The sequence below is a fragment of the Eutrigla gurnardus genome (genome assembly GCF_963514095.1).
Source record: "Eutrigla gurnardus genome assembly, chromosome: 6".
In the NCBI taxonomy this organism is placed as follows: Eukaryota; Metazoa; Chordata; class Actinopteri; order Perciformes; family Triglidae; genus Eutrigla; species Eutrigla gurnardus.
In genome coordinates this window covers 17,746,562-17,772,060 of record NC_139920.1, presented here as the reverse complement: position 1 = coordinate 17,772,060, position 25,499 = coordinate 17,746,562, and the positions used below count along the sequence as shown (strand labels likewise).

Genomic DNA, 25,499 nt, shown 5'->3' with positions numbered 1-25,499 from the left:
CACACACACATGCAGAGTCCACTTTCCCTGAGTAACCACCTCTAGTGATGCAAGAAGTATTGAACGTAAAAAGAAAATACTCTTTTACAAGTCCTGCATTCAAAATAAATCAAAATATACATACTCAAAGTAAAACTACCAGAATGGTCGATTTCAGAATCATATTATATAATGTATTGCTGAGTTATCATTTGTGATATGCTGCATTAATATGTCCATCACATCAATGTTGTTGTAGCTGGTAAAGGTGGAGCTCATATTAAATTATGTTATCCTGCTGACTTTACTTTATTAATATTTATTTTGTACTAATATTATACATCTGCAAATCTGCAAATGTTCAGACAAATGTGTAGTGCAGTAAAAAGTACAATATTGGCCTAAAAAATAGTATAAAGTAGGATCAAATGTAAATAAGGGTGCTCCAGAAATGTACAAGTACAATACTTAAAGTACATTAAACTACTGACTAGGAGTAGTCACTACTTTCTTGTTCAGACGTTTTGACCTAATAAACTATAATTAATAGCATCTTTTATGTCATCATGTGTTAGCCCAGTGCTTGTAAGTAGCATGTTTAGCTAACTTACCTTAACAAAATAACACTAACCACAGCTTTTAGGAAGATTTAGCCCCATACATATAACTTGAAGAACATTTTACAATCAGTTTGGTGAACACTACAAGTCGTATCTTGTAAATATGAAACTGCCTTCACCAGCTAGTCGGAACACCCCACTTGTGAAATCAGAATTACGAGAATGTCACGTTCAAGTAATTGCGCGCTAGCATATTATAACTCAATTTCTTATGGAGAGAACGATAAACAGCAGTGTTCTATATCAAATTAGGTGTATCTAGATTACAGATCAAAACAATGCACACAGTTTATACTTGCCGCACTGTTAAGAAATAAAGAACTACGTACCATGACTGAATCGGTCCTCTTATCCGCCATGTTGAAAGGTTCTGGTCAACCCAACTCAGAAACTCCAGTATCAAAATGATCCATTTCCCACTCGTAATAACGAGTTGACGGGCGAGTTCTTGAGAAATGTCCAAGTCGCCATCTTGTATTTCCATTATTCTGATAGCAGGCACCTGTGGCTAACAGCTAGCGAAGCAGCGGTGGACTCACGGCGCTTCCTTCCATTCGAAGAAGACGTCACGTTAACGGCCGTTGAACGACGCATCTCCGGCGGGAAACGGAAACATCTTCATCGCCGTTTTACCGAGCTGTCTGTAGTCGGTGCGCACATCGGCGCGCGCTGTACTCACACAGGTGTTTCCCCTCGTTCGCCTGATTGAAACTCGTCTCAGGACCGCAAACTCAGAAGAAAATAATTTAATTGAGCCTCGCTTTATCATGATTTATTTTATTTCGCATCACAATTACTACAAATTATGGACAGCAAGATGTGTATAGATGTTTATCACATCTATACACAAAAGTGTGAAAATCTATGTTAATACATTAGAGTAGGTGCATATGATGGCTCAGCCAAACTTGAAGGTGGAGTCAGTTATTCTGGATTGTGTACACCAATCAAACACAAATTTCTCAATTCAAGGGTGACCAACAAAATGCTCTAAAGGGATTAAACCCATCTCTAAAGTGCATTCTGGTAAACATCATTTTCTTCAACAATCTATATTCTGACACCTGGCCTTAAGTAAACCAGACAGTTTGCACGCTATTCATTCCTCGTCTAGACTCCTAAAAAAAATAACTTGTTCACTATCTTAATGTGCTCGCTCTGGGTTGTGACTTGATGTATGCGCTCAAACACTGAAAGCTACCGGTGTCATAGCAGCTGAGGAAGACTGATTTAAAACATTTCACCTCATCTCATTTCACACATCCTCTAGTCGCCCCTCCGCTTCTGCAATCTTCTTCCCTCTTTCCCTTCATTAGATTGTGCCCTCTCCCTGTTGTAAGACGGGTGTGTGTGTGGTGGTGGGGGGGGGGGGGGTGGGGGGGGTTATTCAAATTCAAATCAACACTGACAGACGAGCAGATGTAAAAAAGAGAGCGAGGGGTAAAGGGAGCTACAAAGCTTGTACCTGACGTTGTTAGTATTAATGTGATTCCACTGCAAGGGTTGGGATCGATGCAGTCAGATGAGGGACTGTGTTAACATCCTAATCTCTAATAGCATCAGAGCAGCCAGACTATCAAAACCTCCACTAGTTCAACCGTGAACGCACGCATGCACGAGCACATTTCAGGACGATAAGACAGACAGGGGGGGGGAGAGACGTGAGGAGCCATTAGAGGAAAGGCCTGTGTTGTGTGTTGAAAGAGAATACCCAGATAGCCTTGATGACCCCGGCGCCATGATGGATTTTTAACTCCATGAAGCCCGGCTCTCTCATTATACTGAAAAATGACCTTGCAGCAGTAGGCAAGTAGTGACCAATTTGTCTACTAACAATAAATATCTCTGGCTTTGCAAAGAAAAGCATTTCTGGGGATCTTTTCAGTAAACAGGAAGGGACAAGCCATAAAAAAAAAAGACAGAAAAGAGGTTGTTCCTGACAGTGACGGATGAACGTTGCCAGTTGTACGAAAGAAGAGTTTGCATTCAGACTAATGGTTTGAAATGATTAGACACTAACATAACAACATACTGGCTGCCCGACACTCAAGCCACTTCAGCTAAGAGAGGTTCTCCATTGTCCCCTGGCCTGTATGAAAAGCTTTTTGCTAATCAAAGTTAGACAAAAGCAATCTCTATTTTTTTTTTCAATGGGCCCCATTGCTTCAAAAACATTCCAAATCTAATTCCACTCATTAGTAAGCCTCTGGAGTACTTCCGTCTCGTACTGCAGACACAGCCTCGGAGACTGGCATGCGTGCACGTGTGAGACAGCATCTTTAATTACCCAGGTAACGCAGCCAGATGCTCCATCACTCTGGCAATGGCAGTGATTAAAAGCAGTAAAATATTCATTTCAATCAGACACCCACATGCCACATGTATAATTAATGCAGAGCGGAAGGACGCGGCAACTTTTACCACAGACACACACATATTTCCATCACCGTATCCCCTTCTGCACATAGCAGCCAGCTGCTGCATGTGTGTGTGTTTGTGTGTGTGTGTGTGTGTGGATCCAAGAAATGGAACAGTGGATGAGCCACTTTCGAGCAACGCTCCACAGGGAGGTCAGCGGGCAGCCAGACTGCATTCTGGGACATCATTCAGCCACCTACACAGCAGATGTGTTGCGTTGCTCTCTCGCCGCCCCGACTCTCTCTAGGAGTGTTTTTGTTGTGTTGGAGGGGGGGGGGGGGGGACACACAGCATCTCAAGTTTGCCGTCTATCGTGCGTTCAGCCTTGTCCTTTTCTTCTGCCTGTCAATACCCAGAAATACCTGTGAGCAGTTTGTCAGAGGTCTCAGAAGCAGTCTGAGTGGGCGGGAGAAAATAGATCCACAAAACAAGCTGCGACTTGAAGGTACATTTGCAGACAAAAAGTGGACACCCAGATATCTGACTGCTCATCTGCCCGAGGCGTGTGGACACAGCAGAAGTTAAAACATGTAAAAAAACAAACACATATTTGATTTAAATGTAAATAAAACCAACAAGACGCTCTCTTTCACACATCTGAGATAATAAACATGTTCTTTTCTCCCGTCAATCCCCACGGTTCCACTTTGTCTACTTTCTATTTCTATCCCTTCAATCCCTCTGACTGCTGTCTCTTTGTTTTCCTTGATTAAGCCCTCTGTCGCATTATTGTTTAGTCTCCAGCAGTAGGCTACAATTACTCAGCGCACTGTGTGCGTTTGTGTGTGTTGTATCACGCTCATTACAATTACCTCTGGGTGTGAGTGTGTCATCTGCTGCCTGCTCATGTTCCAATTTCTGTCTGAGTGGTGAGGGAGCTGCATCCAGATGCCTCGAGTGTTAGAATGGATGAGAGCCGGAGAAACCCAAAAACTCCCAGAGAGAAAGGTCAAATCTGTGCAGCCGGGAAGAGCAACGCATCTCAGCTTAGATATCACACTCATTCGTGCTGGAGCAGCAAGAGCTTGCAACAGTTGGCCGGCGTTACAAAAGAAGCTCCGACTGATAGGAACACTGGTGGCTTTCATGATCTTACGGCTGTCTCGGTGAGAACTCGTCTACGAGATTTTCCAAACCCAACGTCCGTGTGATCAGTCCAGCAGGGAGTTTCCCCGGGAGTCCCGGCATCGGCGAGTCAATGCTGCCGTTGCACATACAGGAACACTTCAGATATCACATCTCCTCTCATCTTTCACCCTCCGTCTTAATAGTTTGACGAGGGTTTTGAGGTTATCATTTTCCTCTTACTCTCTCTTTTACTCTCTCTTTTACTCTCTCTCTCTCTCTCTCACACACACACACACACACACACACACACACACACACACACACACACACACACACACACACACACACACACACACACACACACACACACACACACACACACACACACACACACACACACACACACACATTACATTGTGTTTCCTCATTTCTGTTGTTGATAAATGTACATCTTTGATCCACTTTGGAGAAAAAAAGACCCATTTTTGGTTTTCTTCTGATGTTTTTATTTTTGTGTTGCTTGCAACTTCAATCAGAGCATGTTCCTGCTGAGTTATTGATATGCAAAAAAACAAACAAACAAAAAAAAACCAAAACAATATACCCTTGGCTTTTCATTGCACATTTTTGCATTAACTCTTTCACTGGCCACTTATTCTAATGTAGAAACAGACACTAATACAGACCTCGCCTGCTTGCAGTAAAACAAAGCTACCGTAGCTCCTGTAAAGACGCTGCCGTCTGATACAGACCCTGAATCTAAAAGGAACGACACAAACAAAATAATTTATCAACATGAAATCACAGTAGTACTTTTTTTAGGGGGGGGATTTTGCAGTTAAACCCAATGTGCTTTGTTTAGGCACGCACACATGATTACCAAGAACCATAGCAGCGCTCCCCCAGTTCCATTGTTCGACTGCTCCCGCAGGCTGTTGTTGTAAATAAGAATGTTCTCTCAGTCAACTCGCCTTGTTAAATAAGATTTTACAAAACCCCCATGAAAGATCTCTCAAAGCTTGACGGTGGATATCGGCGTTCCCCATGCGGAAAAGGCTGCGTTTTGAAAAACCTGCAAACAACCCCGGCATAAATTTACACCGTTAAGTCCCTCAGGGGGGAGAACGCGTAAAAGTTGCTGTGTGTGGCATGAGAAAGCAGTAGTCATAATTAGAACGTCCCCCGCCTGCTGTGGACGGAGCTCTCCGACGCTGCACGCACACAAAGTGCTTACTCTCGTCTGTTGCCGTGTGTTGATGAATAATGCACATATTAATCTGGCCATGTATGGGAGCTTAGCGAAGATTCCCCCCCCCCCATTCGAGGTTATCTAATTAATGTGACATCTTTGTAGTCACAAGGCGTGAATAACATTCTCTGAAGCTCAGTCAGCAGGGGTGTTAGGAGAGGCCTTGATTTTCTTTTCGTTTTTTTCTTCTTCTTTTTCCATTATTATTTTTTTGCTGACTTTTTCCACCAATTTACTCCAAAGTGACTTCCTTTCACGGTCCCGCCCCCCTGCTCCGCCCTCCGATGTGCTGGCATCCAGAAGGAATCTGTAGTGGAGAGAAGGAGGACTAATCTTGTGGTGACAGGTGGAATATTTACCTCTGTGCACACAGGGTCTCAGAAATGTAATAGCAGCTGTGTTGTAGCAGCGGTAAATAGTTTGATGATGCTAGCTGGCCATTATACCAATCAAACACTCACCCACCCAAGCAGCCTACAAGTTTGTGAGGATTTAACAACCCTGTCAGCCGGGCTGAGCTCCTCCCTCCTCAGCAGGAGCAGAGGCTGCGACAGCTAACTCCGAAGCCCCGACTCCACCTTTCATTGCTTGATCCATGTCCGGGGAAGGAGGGAGGTCAGTTTGGGCAAGCAGAGTTGCAGGCAGTCCGGCGAGGAGGGAGACCGGCCTGTGAGGCAAGTGGGGCTTTTGTGCCCCTTCTGGCCCTTCTCTCCCATGGTGCTTAGCGGTTTCCAGCAACACACGGACACTCTTGGAGAAGACGACGCGAGGGTCGGTGGCAGGCAGCGCCGGGCAGACGCAGCTCTCCCTCAACTCCAGAGCCTGGACGGAGACAGAGGAGAGCAGACCAAGGACAATGTAATAAGGAACAAAGACAAACAAACACAAAAAAGACAAAGACACTGAGATAAACTGGATCGACAGCATCCACGCCACTGTGGCAGCTCTGTGAGGCTGTACGGTGCTGGAGGCTAAATGCTAACGCTACCTTAGTTTAGTGTGTTAGCATGCTAACATGTGCTAATTTGCTGTAAACACACACTACAGCCGAGAATGATGGGAATGTCAAACCAAAAAAATAAGTCTGATTGTATAGAAGTCTATGAGAAAATGACCAGAATTCTCTCTCTATTTAAACATGAGTTTATGGTCTCAATCTCTAGTTTCAAGTCTTCTTCAATCCAGCATATTCCTTTAGTAAATTATGGTCCATTTAGAGTCAAACCATAAAGCGGGGTATGCTTTAGGGGCGGGGCTACCTTGTGAATGACAGGTCCTGGTTGGAAGATGACTCGCTCTACCTCTGAGCCACAGCTACCATCAGTCTGGACCGACCGACTGACGAAAACAACATGGAGGTTTAAAGGCTAAAGATGCAGCCTCTCTTCTTTAAATCCATCTCACCGAGGTTCCAGCCGATAGGAAGCAGCTACAAGCACTTCCCAGCCGTCAGAGACATTCTCTCTGTCTGTGTCGTACGCCCACACTAAACTCATTAATCTCTCACTCAGAATCACCTACAAGACTCACACACATGCACTCGGCTTCCCACTCGACAGCCGCTCTCTCCTCTAACGCTACCGGTGGACTTAATGCGCCTTGCTTAAGGATGATGAGCGCACTAGTGGAGGCGGAGTGCCCTCAGAAGAGTCGGGTTAAGTAGCCTGATGCTGTCACCTCTCGCAAGGTTAAAAACATCACATTATGCACCACTTTCACCCGACTGAGCTCAGCTGTTAACTGTGCCGGATGCTGGATGTGACTGTGTGGTGTGTGAAGAGGGTATACACACACACACACACACACACACACACACACACACACACACACACACACACACACACACACACACACACACACACACACACACACACACACACACACACACACACACACACACACACACACACACACACACACACACACACAATACAGGCCGATGAATCCCCAAACAACAGCACTTCGCTGCCTGTGGCTGCAGCCTGGCCTCGTCAACGATTGACTGCCGGAGGTCAATCTACCACACAGGGATATATGACAGACACACACACACACACGCGCACACACACACACACACACGCACGCACACATGCACACACACACACGCACACGCACACGCACCTGATGGACAATTAGTGGTTTACCCATCTGTTCATGTTTCCTGCCTGGAGCACCTGACAGTGTACCAACAGTCCAACTCACGCTCAAGGTTACATTTACCTCGATAGAACACATCGTACATCCCTCTCTCTAACTGCCACACACACACGTGCGCGCACACACGCACACGTAATGATTGTGGACACTGACACAAGTTTCCGCCTTAACCGCTTGTTGATTTCCTTCTCGCCTTCAGACATCATTGATAGTCTTGCCACAGGCGCCGGCACAGTGTGTGTGTGTGTGTGTGTGTCTGTCTGTGTGTTCGAGCTTCGACCGCTGGGATTGTTGTCTTTCAGGTCCTGAACTCGAAGCCTCAAAGGCATTTAATTAAGCAGACCCCAGTGTGGCCAAATCAAAACCTCCTAAAACCTAGCATCTTTTCCTCTCCTCCCCGAGTCTCCTCTTCCTCATCTCTGCAGGTGGATATGCATCTCTCCAGACGCTTCATTAGTTCCAAGACTCCTTCCAACACCTCCTAAAGCTAAACTGTTTCTCCTTAACAACAGACAGGTGAAGGGCTCTACCCTCACGCAGGGATCAAAGAGTCTTTTACTTTAGATAAACACATGAATCAGAGCAGCAGGGATGTGTTTTCTTACGTAATTGAGATAAAGGCATATTAAGAGCTACCCATGCTGTTTATTTGAAGTGAGCAGCGCTTCATGACTGTGTGTGTCTGTACCTGTGGCATGAGGCGGTCCAGCTGAGTGAATCTGTTTTTGTGCGACGGGTGTGTGGACAGCCACTCGGGGAGGGCGGTCTCTCCTGTCAGCTGGTCTCTGATTTCCATTTGCTGCCAGAATACGGGTCCTGCTCGCACATCTGCACACGCCTGAGAAGGACACACACACACACACACACACACATATAAAGTGGCATCCCTGTGTCTTGTGCTGAGATGAAAATCCTTACTGACAAGTCATGTGAGTGTAGTTTAGTTGGACGATAGTGCCCTCTAGTGCCCTGCAGACAGATTACATTAGAGGAGAATCATTTTTCCACGTTAAAAACACTGATTACCTAATGAACTATTCCTTAATACATAATGCACCAATTGTTATTTAGTGGTGTCATATAACGTTAATGGGGTATTTCATTTAGTACTGCACTTCCATAAGGTTGGGGAACTGAAAAAGCAATGGGCAACTTTTAGTCCCAGGCATGATTCAAGCTCCAAAAGTGCTGGATCCTACATTCTGCATCGTGCAACTCAACAGCATCTTTCATAAGAGGCCCCAAGATAAGACGACCCTGATGTCTGGCAAAACACAGACTGATACCAGACCAAACAAAAACAATAAACAGACAGACCAAAACAGACTGAAAACAGACAGAAAACACTGACATTTTGGAAACATTTTTAAAATCCCCTCTAAAACCACAGCATACAAGTCTTTCTCTGGCTGTGTAGTACTCATTACAACAAGTACACTGGATTGTTGTAATAGTGCCATTAGTGCGGGTTGTTCCTTTAAGACATAAAGTGGAGATGACGATACCTTTGCAGCCAGCTGCATTCCGACGAGATCGGCCTCAGCCTCCAGTTTCCTACTGAAGGGACGGCTGAACATCAACTGAGGGAGAGATGAACGATGCATGCATGACATTGTTCATACACTCTGCCTCTAATGTTGAGACTCCAGACAGATGGACAATAACGTAGAGTAAAAGTGTTTTGTGAACGCTGTGTGCAAATGAAAGTCTGATGTTTATTCATGGGAGCGTGTTCACATTCTGGATGGGGTCTCACCTGGGAAAGCTTGTCCTGTACCCACTGTCCCAGCAGAGCCAGGCTGTCTCGAGGACACACGGCCCAGATGGCCGTCAGCAGAATAAGAGACAGGAGGTCCACGACATGCGACAGACTGGCCTGTTCTGCCTGGGGGGGGGGGGGAGATGTCACGGAGGAGGTGACAGAGGAGACAAGAAATGAAATGCAGAAAGTGAAGGATTGGGGTTAAAAAAAGAGAAGAGACTGGGGATAGAGAAATAGAGGTAAAAACTTTTTGGGAGGTGAATGATGCTGCTGGAACATATCGATTGTTCCCATCTATTTTAGTGGAACCTTCACGCTTTAACAGATTTAGAGGTTTTAAACAGCCAATCCAATAGAGCACACCTACCGGGTAATACCAAGCCCTTCGATGCTCATTCCATTCATCTAATTAAAATCTCCTTCAAGCATTACCTCCGAGGACGTTTAAAGTCTTGAAATACCCACAACTTCATTAGACACTTTTTTTTTTTTTAAGAACAAGATGAATGGGCTTTTGTCGGCAAAACAGAATGAATATACGGGACTTTTTTCACAGCCAGGGTAAGTGTTTGGAGGTGACTGTCAGTGAGTCTTTATCGTGGGCTGATGCAACACCACTGCAACTGGCGCCACTTCAGCCATTCGGGGGGCTGATGATAAATAGTCAGAAGATCTCGGTGCATAATGCACATACCTATAGGTCCCCATGCATATTTATTTTACCACCTTGTGTGGGAGAGACCTGGAAGTCTTCCAGCTGTAACTTCCACTCCGTGTGCCAACGGCTTTTAAAATAAGACCAAAATCTTTGTTCTTGGACATTTTTTCTTCTTCATCGATGACTTATCCGCATGCACAGCGAGGTCTGCTACAATCAACTGAGGCTCTCAAATGTCAGCAAACGGCACACAAGCTTTCTGTACACTGCAGCACGTCCTTCTCCACAGAGCTGAAAGGGTTCTCGTGTTTTCTGCATCAAACTCACCAGTGCTGTGACTTTGTGTGCGACAGCTTGCTACTGAATGAATGAATGCATGCGATGAGAGATACTTTTTTTGTTGCATAGCTGCAGTCACGGCGGCGGCATGTTGCTGCCGTGCTGTGAGGCGGTGGGAACAAAATGTGTTATATACCAAGACTAACTCCGGACTGGAAAATACAGTGATTGTCAGCTCAAGTACCACACGGATGCAACAATTACTTACAGAGTGTCCCAATAAAGCGTGAGCCATCTCATGACCCAGGACAATAGTGAGCTGGTGGACATCCGCCACAGCGTCCAGCATCCCCGTAAAGATGAAAACCTTCCCGTTCTACAAAACGGAAAGCACAGTCAAAGTCTGGTGTTTGAAGATATTCCTAACAGGTGTAGAAGAAACAAATCCTCACGTAAATGACTTCTACGTTAATTCATCCATAACAAGGTGATAATCAAATGAGACACAGAAATCCTGTTATTCTACATTTCCTTTTTTTTTTTTTTTTTTTTTTAAACTGACCGGAAGGACGAAGGCATTGACGTCGGGACTCTGCACCACGTGGACGCTCCAGGTGACATCGGACACTTGAGGGATGTCCTTGTTTCTTTGCACCAGGTGCTGCACCACCCGCTCCACCACCTGGTGACGGGGGTCTGTGACTGGAACCAACATCTCTGCAAAATTCTCCATGTACTGCAGTGCACACACACGCAAACACACACACACGCATCCATTTACTGAATGTCACCTTACATGTTATCATTGTTTAAAGTGTATTTATATAAAGGATCATTTGTAATGTTCACCCTCCTCTTCCTCACCGCCTCTGAAGTCACAGCTGCCAGCTCCATGTAGTTCTCCCTGCTGAACACCAGGAGGCGGGTCCGTCCAGTCACTGGGGACTCATCCAGGTGGGTGAGGAGGAGGAGGGCTACAATCACCATAGCAACGCCGGCCCCCGCTGACAGATGCCAGCGTCGCCGCCGGACCCACTGGCGCATCAGCTGCCGGCGGTTTGCTGGTAGAGCTGCCCACCAACTCCTGATACTCCTGCAGCACAGTATTACCTGTTTATGAAGCTCACACAGAGTCACACAGCACATATTAAAACATATAGTCATAAAGTGGTAAATAATGGAAAGACGGGAATCATTTAAAGCTCCTTTTATGTCTGGAAATCAGCAGCAAATGTTCCAATTAGATGGACCCTCTTGAGATCTCAAAGTAGGTCTGGTCAAGAAAGCAGCATCAAAACATGCATAAAGTATGTTCACAACAGTGTACGATGCACAAAAACTGTTGTACTAATCTCTAGAGGAAACACATAAATATTGAGAGTAGACAAGTAGGCCAAGACAAAACAACTAACTGTATTGCAGGGAGTTTACATGACGGGGGAGCTGAAACGTTTCCAAATTCAGCTCTCTGACCCAAAATAGAACCGAATGAATGAATGTCACCGCGCCGATGGTGTGCCAAGTGAAACTATTATAGCCAGTCCACTACAAAGATTAATTTATGGAAGTTAAATGAGACAAAGGCACAAGACAAAACAGATGACACGAGACAAAAAGGGTAACTCCAGTAGACGCTTCATATTAATAATGTAAAAGAATATCTATAATTATCTTCAAATGCATTAAAAACAGGTAACAAGCATGTTTTGAAAAAGTAGTAAGTACGTAGAGAAAGTACAGATATTTGTTTTAAACACTAGGGAGAAAAAGTACAAAAAGTACTCAAAGTACAGAACCTGGATATTCTACTAAAGTACAGTAACGGGGTATTTGTATTTCGTTACTTGCCATCTCTGGAAAACAGCATCAAACACTGAGTATCAGGGCAACGTTGATGCGCGTCTCCTACCTCCCCAGTATTATGGCCACCAGCTTCTGCAGAGGTTTGAGCAGCAGCCACACGAGAGGAGCGGGCAGGGCCCTGACGGGGGCCGAGGTGTGGAAGTGGTGTCCGGGACCGGAGCGCAGAGGCGAAATGGGTTTGGGACCGATCTGGATCCGCGCCGTCCTCCCATTGCTACGGAATAATGATAAGAGAGGCGCTGGCGCCTCGGTGGCTCCGAGGAGAACAGAGTTTGTTGCTACGCGACGGCTGAACTCGGGGTGTCCGGCTCGTTCGTGGCACGCGCGCAAGTTTGGTGTCAGACGTGCAGGAAGAGAACCGAAGCGACTGCTCCTAAAGAGACGGACACCAAGGAGAATCATCGTCCCCGCTGGTGATAAAACACTTCCTGGTTGACCAAACAGCCTCTTATACAAACGGGCTGATATTCCTCAGCTTGATGTAGAAATGGCGGACAACATCGCTAAGTTCATATCGGACAGTCGTAACTTTTCCCCGTACGTCAATGTCATCGCTAACGGCGGCCGCTAGCTACAAGTAACCCCTACCGTTACCTAACAGCCATAGACTGACATGTTAGCATTTTAGCCTAAAAGGTGTTGTTTCCTCAACAAGTCGACTAAAAACATTTAGTTCCCTTCAAGACGCGAAAAGTCGGTACTTTTAATAACGAGACTGGTTGCCGTTTGTTTTTTGGGGGCAGTTTGATGCATCCGCGGTCAAAAACATTCCCCCTAGAAACAACCTCCAAGACGAAGGTTCCGGCGCTCTCCACACAAGGAAATACGAAAAAATAAAAATGTTACTTTATACGTGATAACTGCTGCCTGCCACCTACTGCATTGTCCGTATCAGACTCGTATTGTCAAGTTGTTTAAGTTGTTTTTAACTCCGCCTACCCTTTTAGAATTGCCCCTCTGGGGTTATTTAATTGAATTCGCTTGACAGCTTGAGAGGCAGTTAACTACATTTATTATTACGAAATAACAGAAATCTTAGGCCGCTACATTTATCAAATAGTTAATTCAAGGGCCTCTCACATTTGCACCATCTGGGCTCAGACAAAAAAGTAGTTCCCTGACCGGGAATCGAACCCGGGCCGCGGCGGTGAGAGCGCCGAATCCTAACCACTAGACCACCAGGGACGCGCTCTGCCAACTTTAATTGTTGTTATTAATATTATTATTATTATTAACAATTAACAACACCGTTCATGAAAAACTTAATATACATTACTTTCTACTTTCTCTGAGCTAAATCTAGATTTAATTGTACTCCTTTTCTGGTGAATACTTGTATTTCAGGTTCCTACTAGAACATGTTTACATCCTTTAATGCTAAACAACTTCATTTGTCTCTTTCCTTCGATTGACAGGAAACAGAGTCTTAATTATTCTATTCCCTTTCATGGAAGAGAGAAAATTGTGACCTCAGTTTTAGACATTGTGTTGTAAAACGACACCATCTAAAAGCAAAAATATAAAAGGCCTATCAAGTTATTATTAAAACATAATACAATACAATATACAACATACAACAAGAAGGCAAATATATATAAATTGATCTTTATTTTCCTGTAAGTAAAATGCTTCTCCCCCCATAAACACACTCTCCTCTTTCTTCTCGTTCTATTTTCGGTTAAAAGACCTTACTAAAAATAATAAAACGAGCAAGTTGGTAATACTGACCTTATCATATTTACAAAACACATTTCGACTTTGTTAAATATTGTATTAGTACAAGTAAGTCACAGTAAGTAGTCATGTTCGGTTGACAACACAGAGCCCAGATGTAAAACTGTGCTGCTGTTTGTCTCTGCGGTTGTGTCTGTGGTCTGTGTGGTGGACTGGTCCAAGGCTCTGCCAGAATCCAGATCAGAGCCTCTTCCTCCCGCCGGGGTCCCCTCCTCACAGATCAGCTGATCAAAAGCGAAGTCATCCGAGTCCTCTGGTCCGTGTGAAGTATTTAAAGATTCCCCCTCTTCCTGGTCGGACGGCTGCTGCTTGGCAATAAAGTTAGACTGGAAAAGGGCCTGGATCTGGGTGAGGAAGGGGTCTCCCTCCTCATCTGGCAGGGGCTCCATGTATCTGGCCAGAGATGACAGCATCTGAAGGGAGGCAACGGATAGAAGAGGTCAGGTGAAATGAGACAGAGGATAAAACAGCAGAAGAGGTAAGTCAGTTGGCCATTAGCTTCAAGGTTGGTGGACAGACCTTCTCCAGACAGGTGAGATGGGAGTCTTTCCGGAAAAATCTGTCCATCTGCACACTCCTACCCAGAGCAGAGAAAAAGCGACAGTTTAGATGCACCGCCGTTCATTTAGAGCTGGAATGAAAATGCCTTTTCTAACCCTTTTAGATCAGGTCATATTTGCATCTATTTAACAATATATGTTGGAAAAAACACAATTTCATGTTTTTGAAAAAAGAAAGTTAAAATCACTCTAGTGGATTTTAGTGCCATTTTACTAATATTTTGCTGATTATCGGGATAATATCCTGAATGAAGATTATGTTGTCCAGGATAATCGTGATGCAACATTTTCATATCGTCTCATGCCTACTACCTTTATTAAAAAACTAGAAACCTTTCTGAATAACCGAAACTAAACCCACAAAGACACTCTTAAAAATTAAATAAATTAAAAATAAATTAAAAACGAGACCTGTTAAAACCTCGGTCAGGTCATGTTCTTCACTCACCCTGGTGTTTGACAGTATTTGTGGATGATCCACTGGGCTCTCCTCAACGTCTGTTCCCAGTCTGGAATGTCTTGAGATGACAGGAAGTCGAATCTGAAGGGCAGCTCTGGGGGAGGAACAGAGAGAGAGAGAGAGAGAGAGAGGATAAACTGTGCTGCTGCGTGCTGAAATTGCTGACCTACATTGTCAGCTTGATTTTAAAGCCTCTTGATCTCAACTGTTTTGAAGTTCTGGATCATGTCTTCTTGCGTGTATGTGTGTGTGTGAGTGTGTTTAACATACTCTGTGGGCCTGAGGGCTCCTGGCCCTCTTTCACCAACAAACATGTAGTTTGGGAGTGGGGCGAGGGATTGGCTGGATCGTACGGGCTCACTATCATCCCGATGAATGGGGCTCCGCCACGTGAGAAATAGCTCTGGACCAATGAGGACAAAGGGAATCAGATCACATGTTCACATCAAGGCCTGGGGATACGCTCATATTTTCAGTACGACTTTTGTGATTCGAACTCAGCTGTGTCCACTTCAATGCGACCTGCCTGATCAGATAGTGACAGGATATAGGAAGTAGCTGTAAAGCATTGGATAAACAAATTTAGGGGAGGTTTAGCTCAGGAGGTAGAGCGGGTTGGCTGTTACCGCAAGATTGCCGGTTCGATCCCCGGCTCCTCCTAGCTGAGTGCCTGGTGTCCCTGAGCAAGACACCCTGCGTGGTTGACTCCGCCGTCGGTGTGTGAATGTGTTTATGAATGGGTGAATGTCAGTCATTACCGTAAAGCGCTTTGGACAAAAGCGCTATATAAATGAGGCCATTTACCATTTTCAGAATAAAAGCCCCCCGTTATTTTTTGCCTGTGTTAGTAGACTTGAATAATTGAAGACCGGCTACCAAAAAAGCTCAGCTGATTTGATAAAACACATGTTCCTATAAATTCTCCCCGCTATTTTGTTATTTAAAAGATTTTATGTTGAAGCAGCAAATGAGGACAGGTAACGAGATCCGAACCCGACTGGAGCCAGGCCACCTCAGCATGTGGCTGATCGGATCCCGTGGCAAGCATGATTCCCCGGTCTCGGAGCGTACAAACACAAGTGAGCGCGTCCCGGCATTATCGGATGACAAACAGTGGCACGGAAAGACAAACCAGGGACTGAGATGAGCCCCCGCGTGACTCCTCTCATCCAGTCACCTCACCTGGAACTGGTCCTGCGTGTTTATGTCCCGTACTGAAGGGTTGGGGTGGAAGGTGGGATGGGAGTGGTACCAGCCGACCACGCTGAAGCCCAGGGACGACAGCACGTCGCAGGCCTCAGTCTGAGAAAGCGGGTCCATCTCACACTGCAAACCCGTACTCACGCTGTTGCACGGCTCCGCTGCACAGATCTGCACAGAATACAAAGAGTATACGGTAAAACTAAATGTCCATCCTCATCTTCCACATGGTTGCTTTCCACTCATTCTCCCACCTTTAACACTCTCTCCTCCTCATTGAAGGTTCCACCCAGCAGGCCGATGACTTCCCCCCGCGACACGTGGGCATGCTGACAATCACAACACGTCGTTTTATAGCAGCTTATAATAACAGAATAAAATGAGACAACTGTTTGAGATTGTAACACGGCTGTGTGTATAGCGTTACCATGTCCATTATGAGTAGAGTCTCTGCACACACAATAACCTGGAACGGTTCCTGGGGAGAAAGCATAGAAGACATTTTAATGTTTATAGATCACGTCGCGATTATCCATTCATGATATTATCTCAATATTCATCAAAATATGTTTAAAACTCTTAAAATTGCACTAAAACATACTGGAATCTCTTCTTAACATTTAGGTAACAAACAAATATTTGTATTGTGTCACAGATAAGACACACATATTTTATATATATATATATATATATATGTTTTATTGAGCACCAACAAAAGAGAGTGCATGTAATGCAATTACAACAGAGGTACAGTGCTCACGTTTTACTCATTTCCCCCCCTTTTCCTGCCCTCCCTCCCCCTTTCGGCCTCCACTCTACAAGCACAAAACAAGAGACAATAATAACAGAAATCGGAGGAACCTCAAAAGAAATGGCTAATAATTATAGTACGAAGAAGAAAGGAAGATAGTTATAATATAGTTCAGTCAGTCGTTTGGTTCATCAGGCATAACATCTATCGTGTCAATTAGAGATATCAACGGTCTCCATATTTTTTCAAAGTTCTTTGGAGAACCTCAGCAAAATCCTCAGCTTCACACTATAGAGAACGTCCTTGATCCGTGAACATCCTTTTTAAGTTTAAACAAGTAAAAGAGAGTTAAGAGTTAAAAAATAGAGGATACAAAAATACATTGTGAAAATATATAATCTTATTTAATATTATTAAATAATTTTTTTCACTAAAGGGATATTCAATTTAAAAAAAAGATATGTGGTGCCATACAAATATTAGTTTCTTAACAAAATAATAAATTCATTCCAGTATGTTTGAGTGCAATTTTAAGAGTTTTAATGCACATTTTGGCTAGAACATTGTGAATCGCAATTATTTTGGCCAAGATAAACGTGACATGAGATTTTCCTATGGCTCCATGAAATTGTCCTATGGCTCCACGCCTATTGTGAACACATAACCTCAGATTAAATAGATCCCCCATCTTCCAAGACACATTACCCTCCTGATGACTGAGTGATGGAATAAACGGCCACTGACCTGCACCTCCTCTCCAAAAGACCTGCAGGAAATCAACTGGAAGGGATCGAAAGTCCTAGAAGGAGCAAAACCACAAGTCGTAACAGATGTAGAAATATATAAATACTAGGCTGTCGTGAATCCATCATGCTCACCCTCTGAATCTGGAGATCTTGCAGGGTTTAGGCTGCCTCTTCATCTCTTCCCTCCGCAGAGCGAGTTCCTCGGCACTGAGGTGCTGACGAGAAACACCACCAACACAGGATCAGTAAATATATCCTATATATATATATATATATATATATATATATATATAATATAAGTGAATTCACCCGGGTATAAGTAAATAGTTAAGTGTCTGAGAGTGTCCAAACCTCGTACGTCTGTCCCTCCAAGTCTTTAGAGTCGCACCAGTTTCCCCACGTGTCCCGCACACGCCGCTTCCTGGTCCGCTAAAAAACGAGCAGCCAATCGTCAGTTAGCCCGATGCCGGGCAAACTTACAGTTTAGATACTTGAGGGTCTTCGTGGGGGTCTATGTGTAACCTACCATGCTCTGCAGTCTCTGGGCCAGCTGGTAGGCCTCGAGGACATCTTTTCCCACCTTATGCTTGGAGCGGTCCACCACCTTTGGGCGATTATACACCGCTTGCTCTACGAGGGAAGAGGCACAGCTCCAAAATGAACAGGGAAGCCGGGTTTTAAAAGAAAGATAACAGAAGAACGCAGCTCAGCAGTGTTACCGCAGTTGAAGTTGACGGCTCCAATGAGCTCCAGGTAGGTGTGGATTCTCCCGATGCAGTTGACGTCGCCGCAGTTCTTCAGCCCGGGGCGGACTGACGTCTTGTTCAGGTACTTGGGTTTGCTCTTCAACCTGGCGAAAAGAACCTGCAATGACGTGTTCTGCGGAGCAGCAGCGACAAACGTTACCGAACATGCGTCAAATTTTTTACCACTGGTCCAGGATGTAGTTACGGATCTTAAGGTATCTTTCAGGCGTCTTGGATGGTCGTCCCTCAAAGAACTCTGGGATAGCTTGTTTCTCATCCTCAGTGACAGCCTCCATGTCCATCTCTATTTCCTGCTCAGGCACCTTAAGCTCCTCCACTTCCTCTTCCTCCTCCTCCTCCTCCTCCTGGTCGTCTTCTGGTCCATCCGTCGGACTCTGCTCGGTCTTCTCAGAAGAATCTAGGATGCAAATACGAACACAGAGTAACTTCACATCATCACGTGGGGGGTTTACATAAAAACAGTGGGTGAGTCTCACCTGTGTCATCACCACAGGTCTCTACAAGTCCACCAGTCTGCACTGAGCTCTCAGACCGGGAGCTCTGGCCTCCGTTCTCATTGGCCGTTTGCTCCGAGTCCGTCTGAGCTCCCGCCTGAAGGTTTTCTGGATGGAGTGACACTTCCTCGCTGCCTTTCTCGTCCAGCCCAGTGACACCTGTCTTCTCTGAGGAAGACGAGGGTTGAGGACTTTGCGGAGACACCGATGCGTGGCCGGGTTGGTCCTTCGTCTCCGCCACATCCGCCTCTTCCCACTCATCTGTGTCCGTCAGGATCTCGGTGCCCGTTAGCTGCTCCGGCTCGCAGAACTCCTGCAGTTTATCGTCCCCGTCTCCGTTGTCACTCTGGTCATTGGTGATGTCTACCTCCTCGTCCTCTTCATCAGAAAGCTTCTCTATGCGGACGGTGTTTGTTAGAGCAGATCCATGACCGGAGGTGGGCTGCGGAGGTTGTGAGTTCAGAATGGGACCAGCAGAGGGAGCTGCAGCCTTGGTTTCTGATTTAGTCTGAAAAAAACAAAACATAGATGACAAAAAAAGAGGAAGAGGCTGTGAAAGAGGAAAGCACTATTTCTACAACCAAGCTTGTATTAACAAACTGGAACTTGTGAGCACATAGGTAGCTGACTCACCTTGTGTTTAAAATACTGTCTGGCGTAGCTCTTGACCTGAAGAATGGAGCGGCTGCCCACCAACTTGGCGATCTTAGTCCACCTTCGGCCAAACTGCGCCTGCAGACAAACACATCACACTTTTTAGGGAATACACTCACAAAGAAATGTGTGGACGGTTTGCATGTTGACATGCGACGCTCACCAGTCCTTCCTCAAACAGATCTGTCTCCTGTTTGGACCAACGAGAAGAGGAGCCCGAGGCCGACGTCTTGGCTGGAGACCTGAACATGTGACACGTAGTAACATTGCTGACAACATGAAATGCACTCTGCTTGTGTGAATGATGGAGGAAGGAAGGATTGACTTACTTCTTTACTTTGGGCTTGTTGTCAACATCACCTTCCCATATATGGTCAGGAATCCCCTCACCTGTCAGGTAGTATCTACAAGTATGGTTCAGGACCAGTACGTTTAAAACTGAGCGTTATCCAAACTATGGAGCTAAACAAATAAACTGTGCACCATAGTTGAACACTTTCAGAACGCTACAACTTATGGTTATCGGCCATTTCTTAAAGCCGATTTGCCTATAAAATAATTTCATCTTAAAATACGTTACTTTGGCTCTGATACAGCCTCAGTCATTTCTCTCTGGTCTTTATTTTTACTTTACAAAACTTCAGGGAACTTTTTTACTTTTTACTGCAGACAAATATCAGTTATTGCTCTCCTTGATTAGTTATAATTGGTATCGGCCCAGAAAAAGCCATGGTGGTCGACCCCTAATTCAGACACTGGAATGTGAATGTGTTGTCAATGAAGGTTTCATTTTGGAGTCCCATCTGGCTGAAGCCAGACTGTGCAGCCATTAAGACAACATCACTTCCTAAAGGATACTGTTCCTCCAGCAGCATCCTCTCGATCACCTCCCTGTTCTCTGCGCTGATGGAGCCGTCCAGCTGCCATGGCTGCTCCACACACAGACACACACACACACACACACACACAGAGAGAGAGAAGAGAGAGAGAGAGAGAGAGAGAGAGAGAGAGAGAGAGAGAGAGAGAGAGAGAGAGAGTTAGTTAACACAAGCATTGACAGCCATCAACACACCAGTTAGCTCCGTTAGCTCCGTGAGCTCGTACCAGTATCCCCGCGTCGCTCTTCCACACCGACTGTACGAACCGCTCCTGGTCTAAACCTCCTCTGTCCAGCTCGCTGCGAACGCAAAAAAGAGACGTTAAAAACACGGACCCAGTACACGCCTATCGCGGGACAGCTCACCGGAGCCGGAGCCTCCTCCGGGGGACTAAAAACACCCGCCAGGTCTCCGCTAGCAGGCTGGGACTACAACACGCGAGGCTAACATACTTTTATTAATGTTAATTAATCAGAAACCGGCAAATATTCCCACCTAATGCTACTTTCAAACTCGTCTCCCTCGATGTCAACATCCACCTCGTCCTCCATGTTGTTGGATAAACGTAAACAACGGAAACAAGAGAGAGGGGGACGTGCCGCAGGAAAACAGAGCTGGGCGGCGCTCACAGCGACACCTGGTGGTGGGAGGTAGCACGTTCTTCTGCTGAAGTTCAGAGACACAGATACGTATGTTGAAATTGCACTGATTCTACCTCTTTACTCAAGCAAAAGTGAAAAAGTACAAGCACTGAAATGTACTCAAAGTGTAAAGTAAAAAGTATCACTTTGAAGGACAAAATACTCGAGTTATAAAATTAAACGTATGAAGGAATTTTCTAGAGGCTGTCTCCCATCATATTGATAATACAAAATAATAATCAACAATTCCTCTAAAATGTTTTAAAACTAAAGTTAAGAAACTGAAAATAGAAAATACAGATACCGGTATTTGTTTTAAATGTAAGGAGTACAAGTAAAAAAAAAGTACAAAAAATATAGTACAGTAACAAAGTACCTGCCTCTGCAAATGGTTGATGATAATCCTGCATGAATGTGCTGCTCTTCTAAGTTTATCACTTTAATATTATGAATAAATGTTGAAATAAATTAATCAGACACGTTTCTTTTGGTGGCTGATGTATTGATTATCTGCAGTGAAGAAATGTAACCCATATACTCAGTACTGTACTGAAGTACAACCGTGTCATGGTCGTACTTAACATGGATATTGCCATTTTACTCTACTTTATACTAACGCTCCATTCTTTTCTTCAGAGGTAAGGTAAAGTGCTTTTATTGTCATTATACAGTGTACATGATGATGGGAGGAAACCAGAGCACCCAGAGAGAACATGCAAACTCAACACAGAAAGGACCTGGGACAGACTGGGGTTTGAAGTATAGCAGATAGTATCACATCGTTGGGGAGAAGAGTCAGTGTTTACGTCGCCTGCATGAACAAAATACTGACATTTATGTTCAGTTGTCAACCAACAGCAGAAGATTGGGATGATTATTAATCAAAAATGTCCCCTAGTGTTTGTGAGACATATATTTTAATCATATATACACACACTGTATCTAGTTCTTCGAACAGTTGAACCACTATAATCCTGGTGGATTCACTGTATTATATTGTATATACTAATATTTTTATTTTACCTTATTGTACTGTATTTAATGCTATTGTATTTGAGCATTTTTTTTGTTTCAATGCTATGACAATTTGATTTCCCTTCAGGGATTAACAGAAAGTCATCTATCCATCTATCTGTCGGAGTTTAAGCACCCTGCCGGATTTTATTTTACAGCATGTTAGGCTGTGATTTGAATATAGTCACAAACTCCTCGTCTACTCCTTAAACTGCTGTTATTAAAATGACAATAGTGTGCCTGTAAACACAGAGCCTCACACTCTTGATTTAAACTAGATAGACTTTAAGACCGATTAATGATCAGAAACACAGAACAGAAAGACAAAGTGAAAGACAAAAAAAAAGTTTATTTAGAAATTCACAGTTTCTAATGGCACTACAGTTCTGTAGTAACTCACTCCTGCTCAAAAAATACTGTGCAGCTCATCAGAGTTATCACAGCGAGAACGAGAAGTAAAGAGAAAGAAAAAAAAGAAAACACTGGACATAATAGGTAGAAAAACAAAACAAAAAAAAGGCATGAGGAGTCATACAAAGTGCACACTGAGCTCCTAGAATTTCTCTCAGAGGGCGTTCTCCCTAGTCCCCGTATGTAGATTCAAAGTAGTCTTTCTCATAACACACGCACACACGCATACATGAAAACAATTCTCACATGCATACAGGTTTTACGCACACACACAAATTAGACCATACACATTCAAAAAGGGTAAAAAAAAAAACAACAACATGATTTGCTCGGCCTGTGGAACATAGAGAATCACATTAATGGTGCTCCGAGTTTCACCCATCTTCGCTGCGTTCCCTTTATTCAACGATTCACATCCTTCTCCTCACAAACCGCAGTGTCGTTCGAGGTGTGTGTGTGTGTGTGTGTGTTTGTGTGTGTGTGGGGGGGGCAAAGACAAGAGCAATGACAAGTGAATGAAAGACGATGAGTGTATGAAAGCGAGGATGCACAGAGAGAGAGATAGAGAGTGAGACCAGGAGAGTTTAAAGCGTCTCTATCTCATAATGAGAACATCTTAATAGAGTGGTTAATAAAAGCAGGCATATTTAAAAAAAACTCATCTTCACAGTCACAGAAAGTCGTGCAAATAGGGAGGAGTGGGGGGCTGTTGGAGGTGACCTTGGTGAAGAGAACGAGGAGCTGTAGAAGCTCCTCTGGAGAGGTAATGACACTACTTTTGGGAGAGTAGAGCAACAAGAAAAGAGAAATCTCATGTCAAAATGTACACAACACCAACCGCACAGAGCCAGTCAGAAACCGCAACACATTAAAAGGAAAAGGTATACATTTCATTTTGTTTCGCACATCTGCGACTCGCTACGGCGTTTAAACACTAAACCCGGCGAGTCACGAGGTCAGAGAGACGGGACAATAATTAACATCCACTACCCGGCAGCTCCAACAAAAAAGCAGCAGCGTGAGGACCCCGAGAAGCCTGCAGTTCTCGAAATCAATACTCAATTATCTTGCTGAGCTGCTGCGGGGACACGCGACTGCTATCAAACAGAATGAGGGGTACGCCACGAGGTCAGAGGTCAAGCTGAAGCAGAAAGGAGCGTGGGCGAGGTCGAGTGAATTTCACCCTAATATCTCTGTGTAACATTCTCACACGGGGGGGGGGGGGCGAAACTGCTTTTCGAAGCTGCAGGATCCGGAGACCGAGTTGGGTTCAACGATAAAAATCTGTAGTTATTTAAATAAATAAATAGATAGATAAATAAAACTGGCTGCAGGATGCCGGTGTGATGCGTGTGTGTGTGTGATGGAAGTGTAAACATATGTGCGACCCAACGTGCTCCTGCAGTATACTGCGCCCCCGAACAAAGGATGCCTCCGTCCCGGCTGTGAGAATAAGTCAAACAAACCCCACCCCACTGACGACAAGAGAGGAGCGTGGCTCAGCTGTGGATGCAAGAAATAATATATATATATATATATATATATATATATATATAAAACAAGCCCTTTTCGAACCCTTTACCTTCCTCAGCCACAACAGCAGCATTTTCTCTTCATGCGGATGTGTGAGCAAGCTTTTCGGGCCCAGCCCAAACTAACAAAGCGGGGATGCGCCACTGTGAGCCGGTAGGTTCAACACATTACCTTCTTCATTCAACTCTGGCGGTTGGCTTGGTAACAGACTGACGAGGGCAAAGGAAGAGGAACAGAGAGAGAGCGAGAGAGTGTCTGGTGTGTGCGGTGAAAGTTGAACTCTCTGGTCCCACAACTGTTAACACCTGTAGTCGTGTTAGGATTCAATACCAACAAAAAAAAAAAAAGACAGAATGGATACGAAATGACGGCAATGGAAGACGGTTCCCTCACCACATCATTTCATCCAAAAGAGCAGCCTAATACTTCTTGATTCCCCCCCGGAGGGGAACGGAGGAGGAGGAGGAGGATCGTAGAAGGAGGAGGAGGAGGATCGTAGAAGGAGGAGGAGGAGGATCGTAGAAGGAGGCCGACGCCTCTCTGTGCTCAGAGGGGATAAAAGCTTACTGCCGCTCACCTGTCAATGTGCTTGTCCAGTAGAAAAACACACTTCAATGGATTTGACTTGTATTATTATTATTGTTTCTCTCCCCACCACAGTGTCTCTGTCGACAATTCTATTTCAATATTAGCATTTAAAAGGTCTAGAACAGATATAAAGGCACGTAACCGTAAACAGCTCTTTGACAGGAGTGGATTAGGACTGGATGATGTCGAGCTACAGCCACTGTAGCGTGCCTCGGTGCTCATGGGAAATGTGGTTCTTTGGCATGCAGTCGTATCTCACCTCCTTACGAGCCTGCTACCAAATAATGTGTACGCACGTGTGTGTGTGAATAGAAAGTTGTGTTCAGACGTGTCCGGTGACCGCCGTCACCCCGATGGTCCCGACGCTCATCTCCTTGTTTCCCTTCATGAGCTGCTGCAGGCTGGGCAGAGAGGCCACGCCGCCGCCGCCGCCCCCCCGCATGGCGGGGAACTGCAGCTCCGTCTGCCGCGACTTCCGCCGCTTCACAGAGCGTTTCTCCTGACGGGACCCGGCTAGAGGCTGCTGTAGGGAGAAAGGAAGGCCGTGTCCGTTGCACAGGCCGGTGGGGGGGTAGATGGGGGAGGGAGGGGGGAGGCGACTCGTGTAGGACTCCTCGGAGTGGGTGGATGAAGTGCAGCTGCTGGTCTCTGAGGGGAACTCCTTAGAGTTGTATGTGGGCAGCGATGACACCTCCTCTGCAGACGGAAGGGGAGGCGAGGGAAGATGAGGAGGAGGTGGTGGTGGTGGTGGAGGTGGAGGAGGTGGGGGCGGCGGCAAAGGGAGGCATGGTTGGAAGCCATTGCAGTCTAGACCCCCGTTTGTGAGCCGAGCCGAGGGATCGGCTGGCTTCAGGACCTCAACCTTGTCCAAAGACTTTGCCTTGCAGCGCTTTTTCTACAGGAGAAACATAAGACAGGAATAATGAAGGAAAAAAAAAACATTTAGACAGAGTCAAGATACATCCAATAACGTAAGGCCACATTAACCACTTCTGTGCTCGACAACAAGGTCACA

General features: G+C 45.1%; 4 protein-coding genes across 9 annotated transcripts in view; 1 reads left to right on the top strand and 3 right to left on the bottom strand.

Annotated features, from left to right (window-relative positions):
• The window catches only part of prkaa2 (protein kinase, AMP-activated, alpha 2 catalytic subunit), a 456,922-nt gene that overhangs the window by 252,904 nt on the left and 178,519 nt on the right, over positions 1 to 25,499 (top strand). The gene's annotated exons all lie outside the window — the stretch shown is intronic.
• Positions 4,581 to 13,090, bottom strand: oma1 (OMA1 zinc metallopeptidase). 2 transcript variants are annotated; one of them, XM_084011846.1, is made up of 9 exons: positions 12,100 to 13,090; positions 11,055 to 11,283; positions 10,753 to 10,926; positions 10,459 to 10,566; positions 9,248 to 9,376; positions 8,997 to 9,071; positions 8,180 to 8,329; positions 5,796 to 6,156; positions 4,581 to 5,641 (listed from the first exon to the last, which is right to left on the bottom strand). In XM_084011846.1, the coding sequence occupies exons 1-8, from the start codon at positions 12,453 to 12,455 to the stop codon at positions 5,839 to 5,841; spliced, it is 1,539 nt and encodes a 512-aa protein (XP_083867972.1). In that variant the 5' UTR covers positions 12,456 to 13,090; the 3' UTR covers positions 4,581 to 5,641; positions 5,796 to 5,838. The 2 variants fall into 2 exon arrangements, with proteins under 2 accessions (XP_083867972.1, XP_083867971.1); XM_084011845.1 differs by having other exon boundaries at positions 4,581 to 6,156.
• On the bottom strand, positions 13,655 to 20,857 carry mysm1 (Myb-like, SWIRM and MPN domains 1). Its single transcript, XM_084012424.1, has 20 exons — positions 20,793 to 20,857; positions 20,524 to 20,596; positions 20,278 to 20,348; positions 19,749 to 19,823; positions 19,583 to 19,661; positions 19,399 to 19,497; positions 18,748 to 19,273; positions 18,434 to 18,668; positions 18,224 to 18,354; positions 18,031 to 18,134; positions 17,856 to 17,933; positions 17,637 to 17,719; positions 17,503 to 17,557; positions 16,435 to 16,485; positions 16,262 to 16,336; positions 15,990 to 16,178; positions 15,078 to 15,210; positions 14,796 to 14,901; positions 14,307 to 14,364; positions 13,655 to 14,200 (listed from the first exon to the last, which is right to left on the bottom strand). The coding sequence occupies exons 1-20, from the start codon at positions 20,846 to 20,848 to the stop codon at positions 13,841 to 13,843; spliced, it is 2,637 nt and encodes an 878-aa protein (XP_083868550.1). The 5' UTR covers positions 20,849 to 20,857; the 3' UTR covers positions 13,655 to 13,840.
• suco (SUN domain containing ossification factor) overlaps positions 22,282 to 25,499 on the bottom strand; it is a 40,618-nt gene continuing 37,400 nt past the window's right edge. For 4 of the 5 annotated variants that reach the window (XM_084012427.1, XM_084012428.1, XM_084012429.1 and 1 more), the window contains one exon: positions 22,282 to 25,379. In XM_084012427.1, the coding sequence (XP_083868553.1) occupies positions 24,807 to 25,379 (573 nt within the window). In that variant the 3' untranslated portion in view covers positions 22,282 to 24,806. The remainder of the gene's footprint in view (positions 25,380 to 25,499) is intronic. The other variant, XM_084012431.1, reaches the window with a different exon arrangement.

Coding starts and splice junctions, on each gene's coding strand:
- mysm1 (XM_084012424.1), bottom strand. CDS start 20,848: ATGGAGGACGAGGTGGATGTTGACATCGAGGGAGACGAGTTTGAAAGT. Junction 19,824..20,277: donor AGGATGCTGCTGGAGGAACA/GTATCCTTTAGG, acceptor CCATACTTGTAG/ATACTACCTGACAGGTGAGG. Junction 16,337..16,434: donor CTCTACTCATAATGGACATG/GTAACGCTATAC, acceptor TGTGATTGTCAG/CATGCCCACGTGTCGCGGGG.
- oma1 (XM_084011845.1), bottom strand. CDS start 12,455: ATGATTCTCCTTGGTGTCCGTCTCTTTAGGAGCAGTCGCTTCGGTTCT. Junction 11,284..12,099: donor GTGGCCATAATACTGGGGAG/GTAGGAGACGCG, acceptor ACTGTGCTGCAG/GAGTATCAGGAGTTGGTGGG. Junction 9,072..9,247: donor TACAGGACAAGCTTTCCCAG/GTGAGACCCCAT, acceptor TCTCTCCCTCAG/TTGATGTTCAGCCGTCCCTT.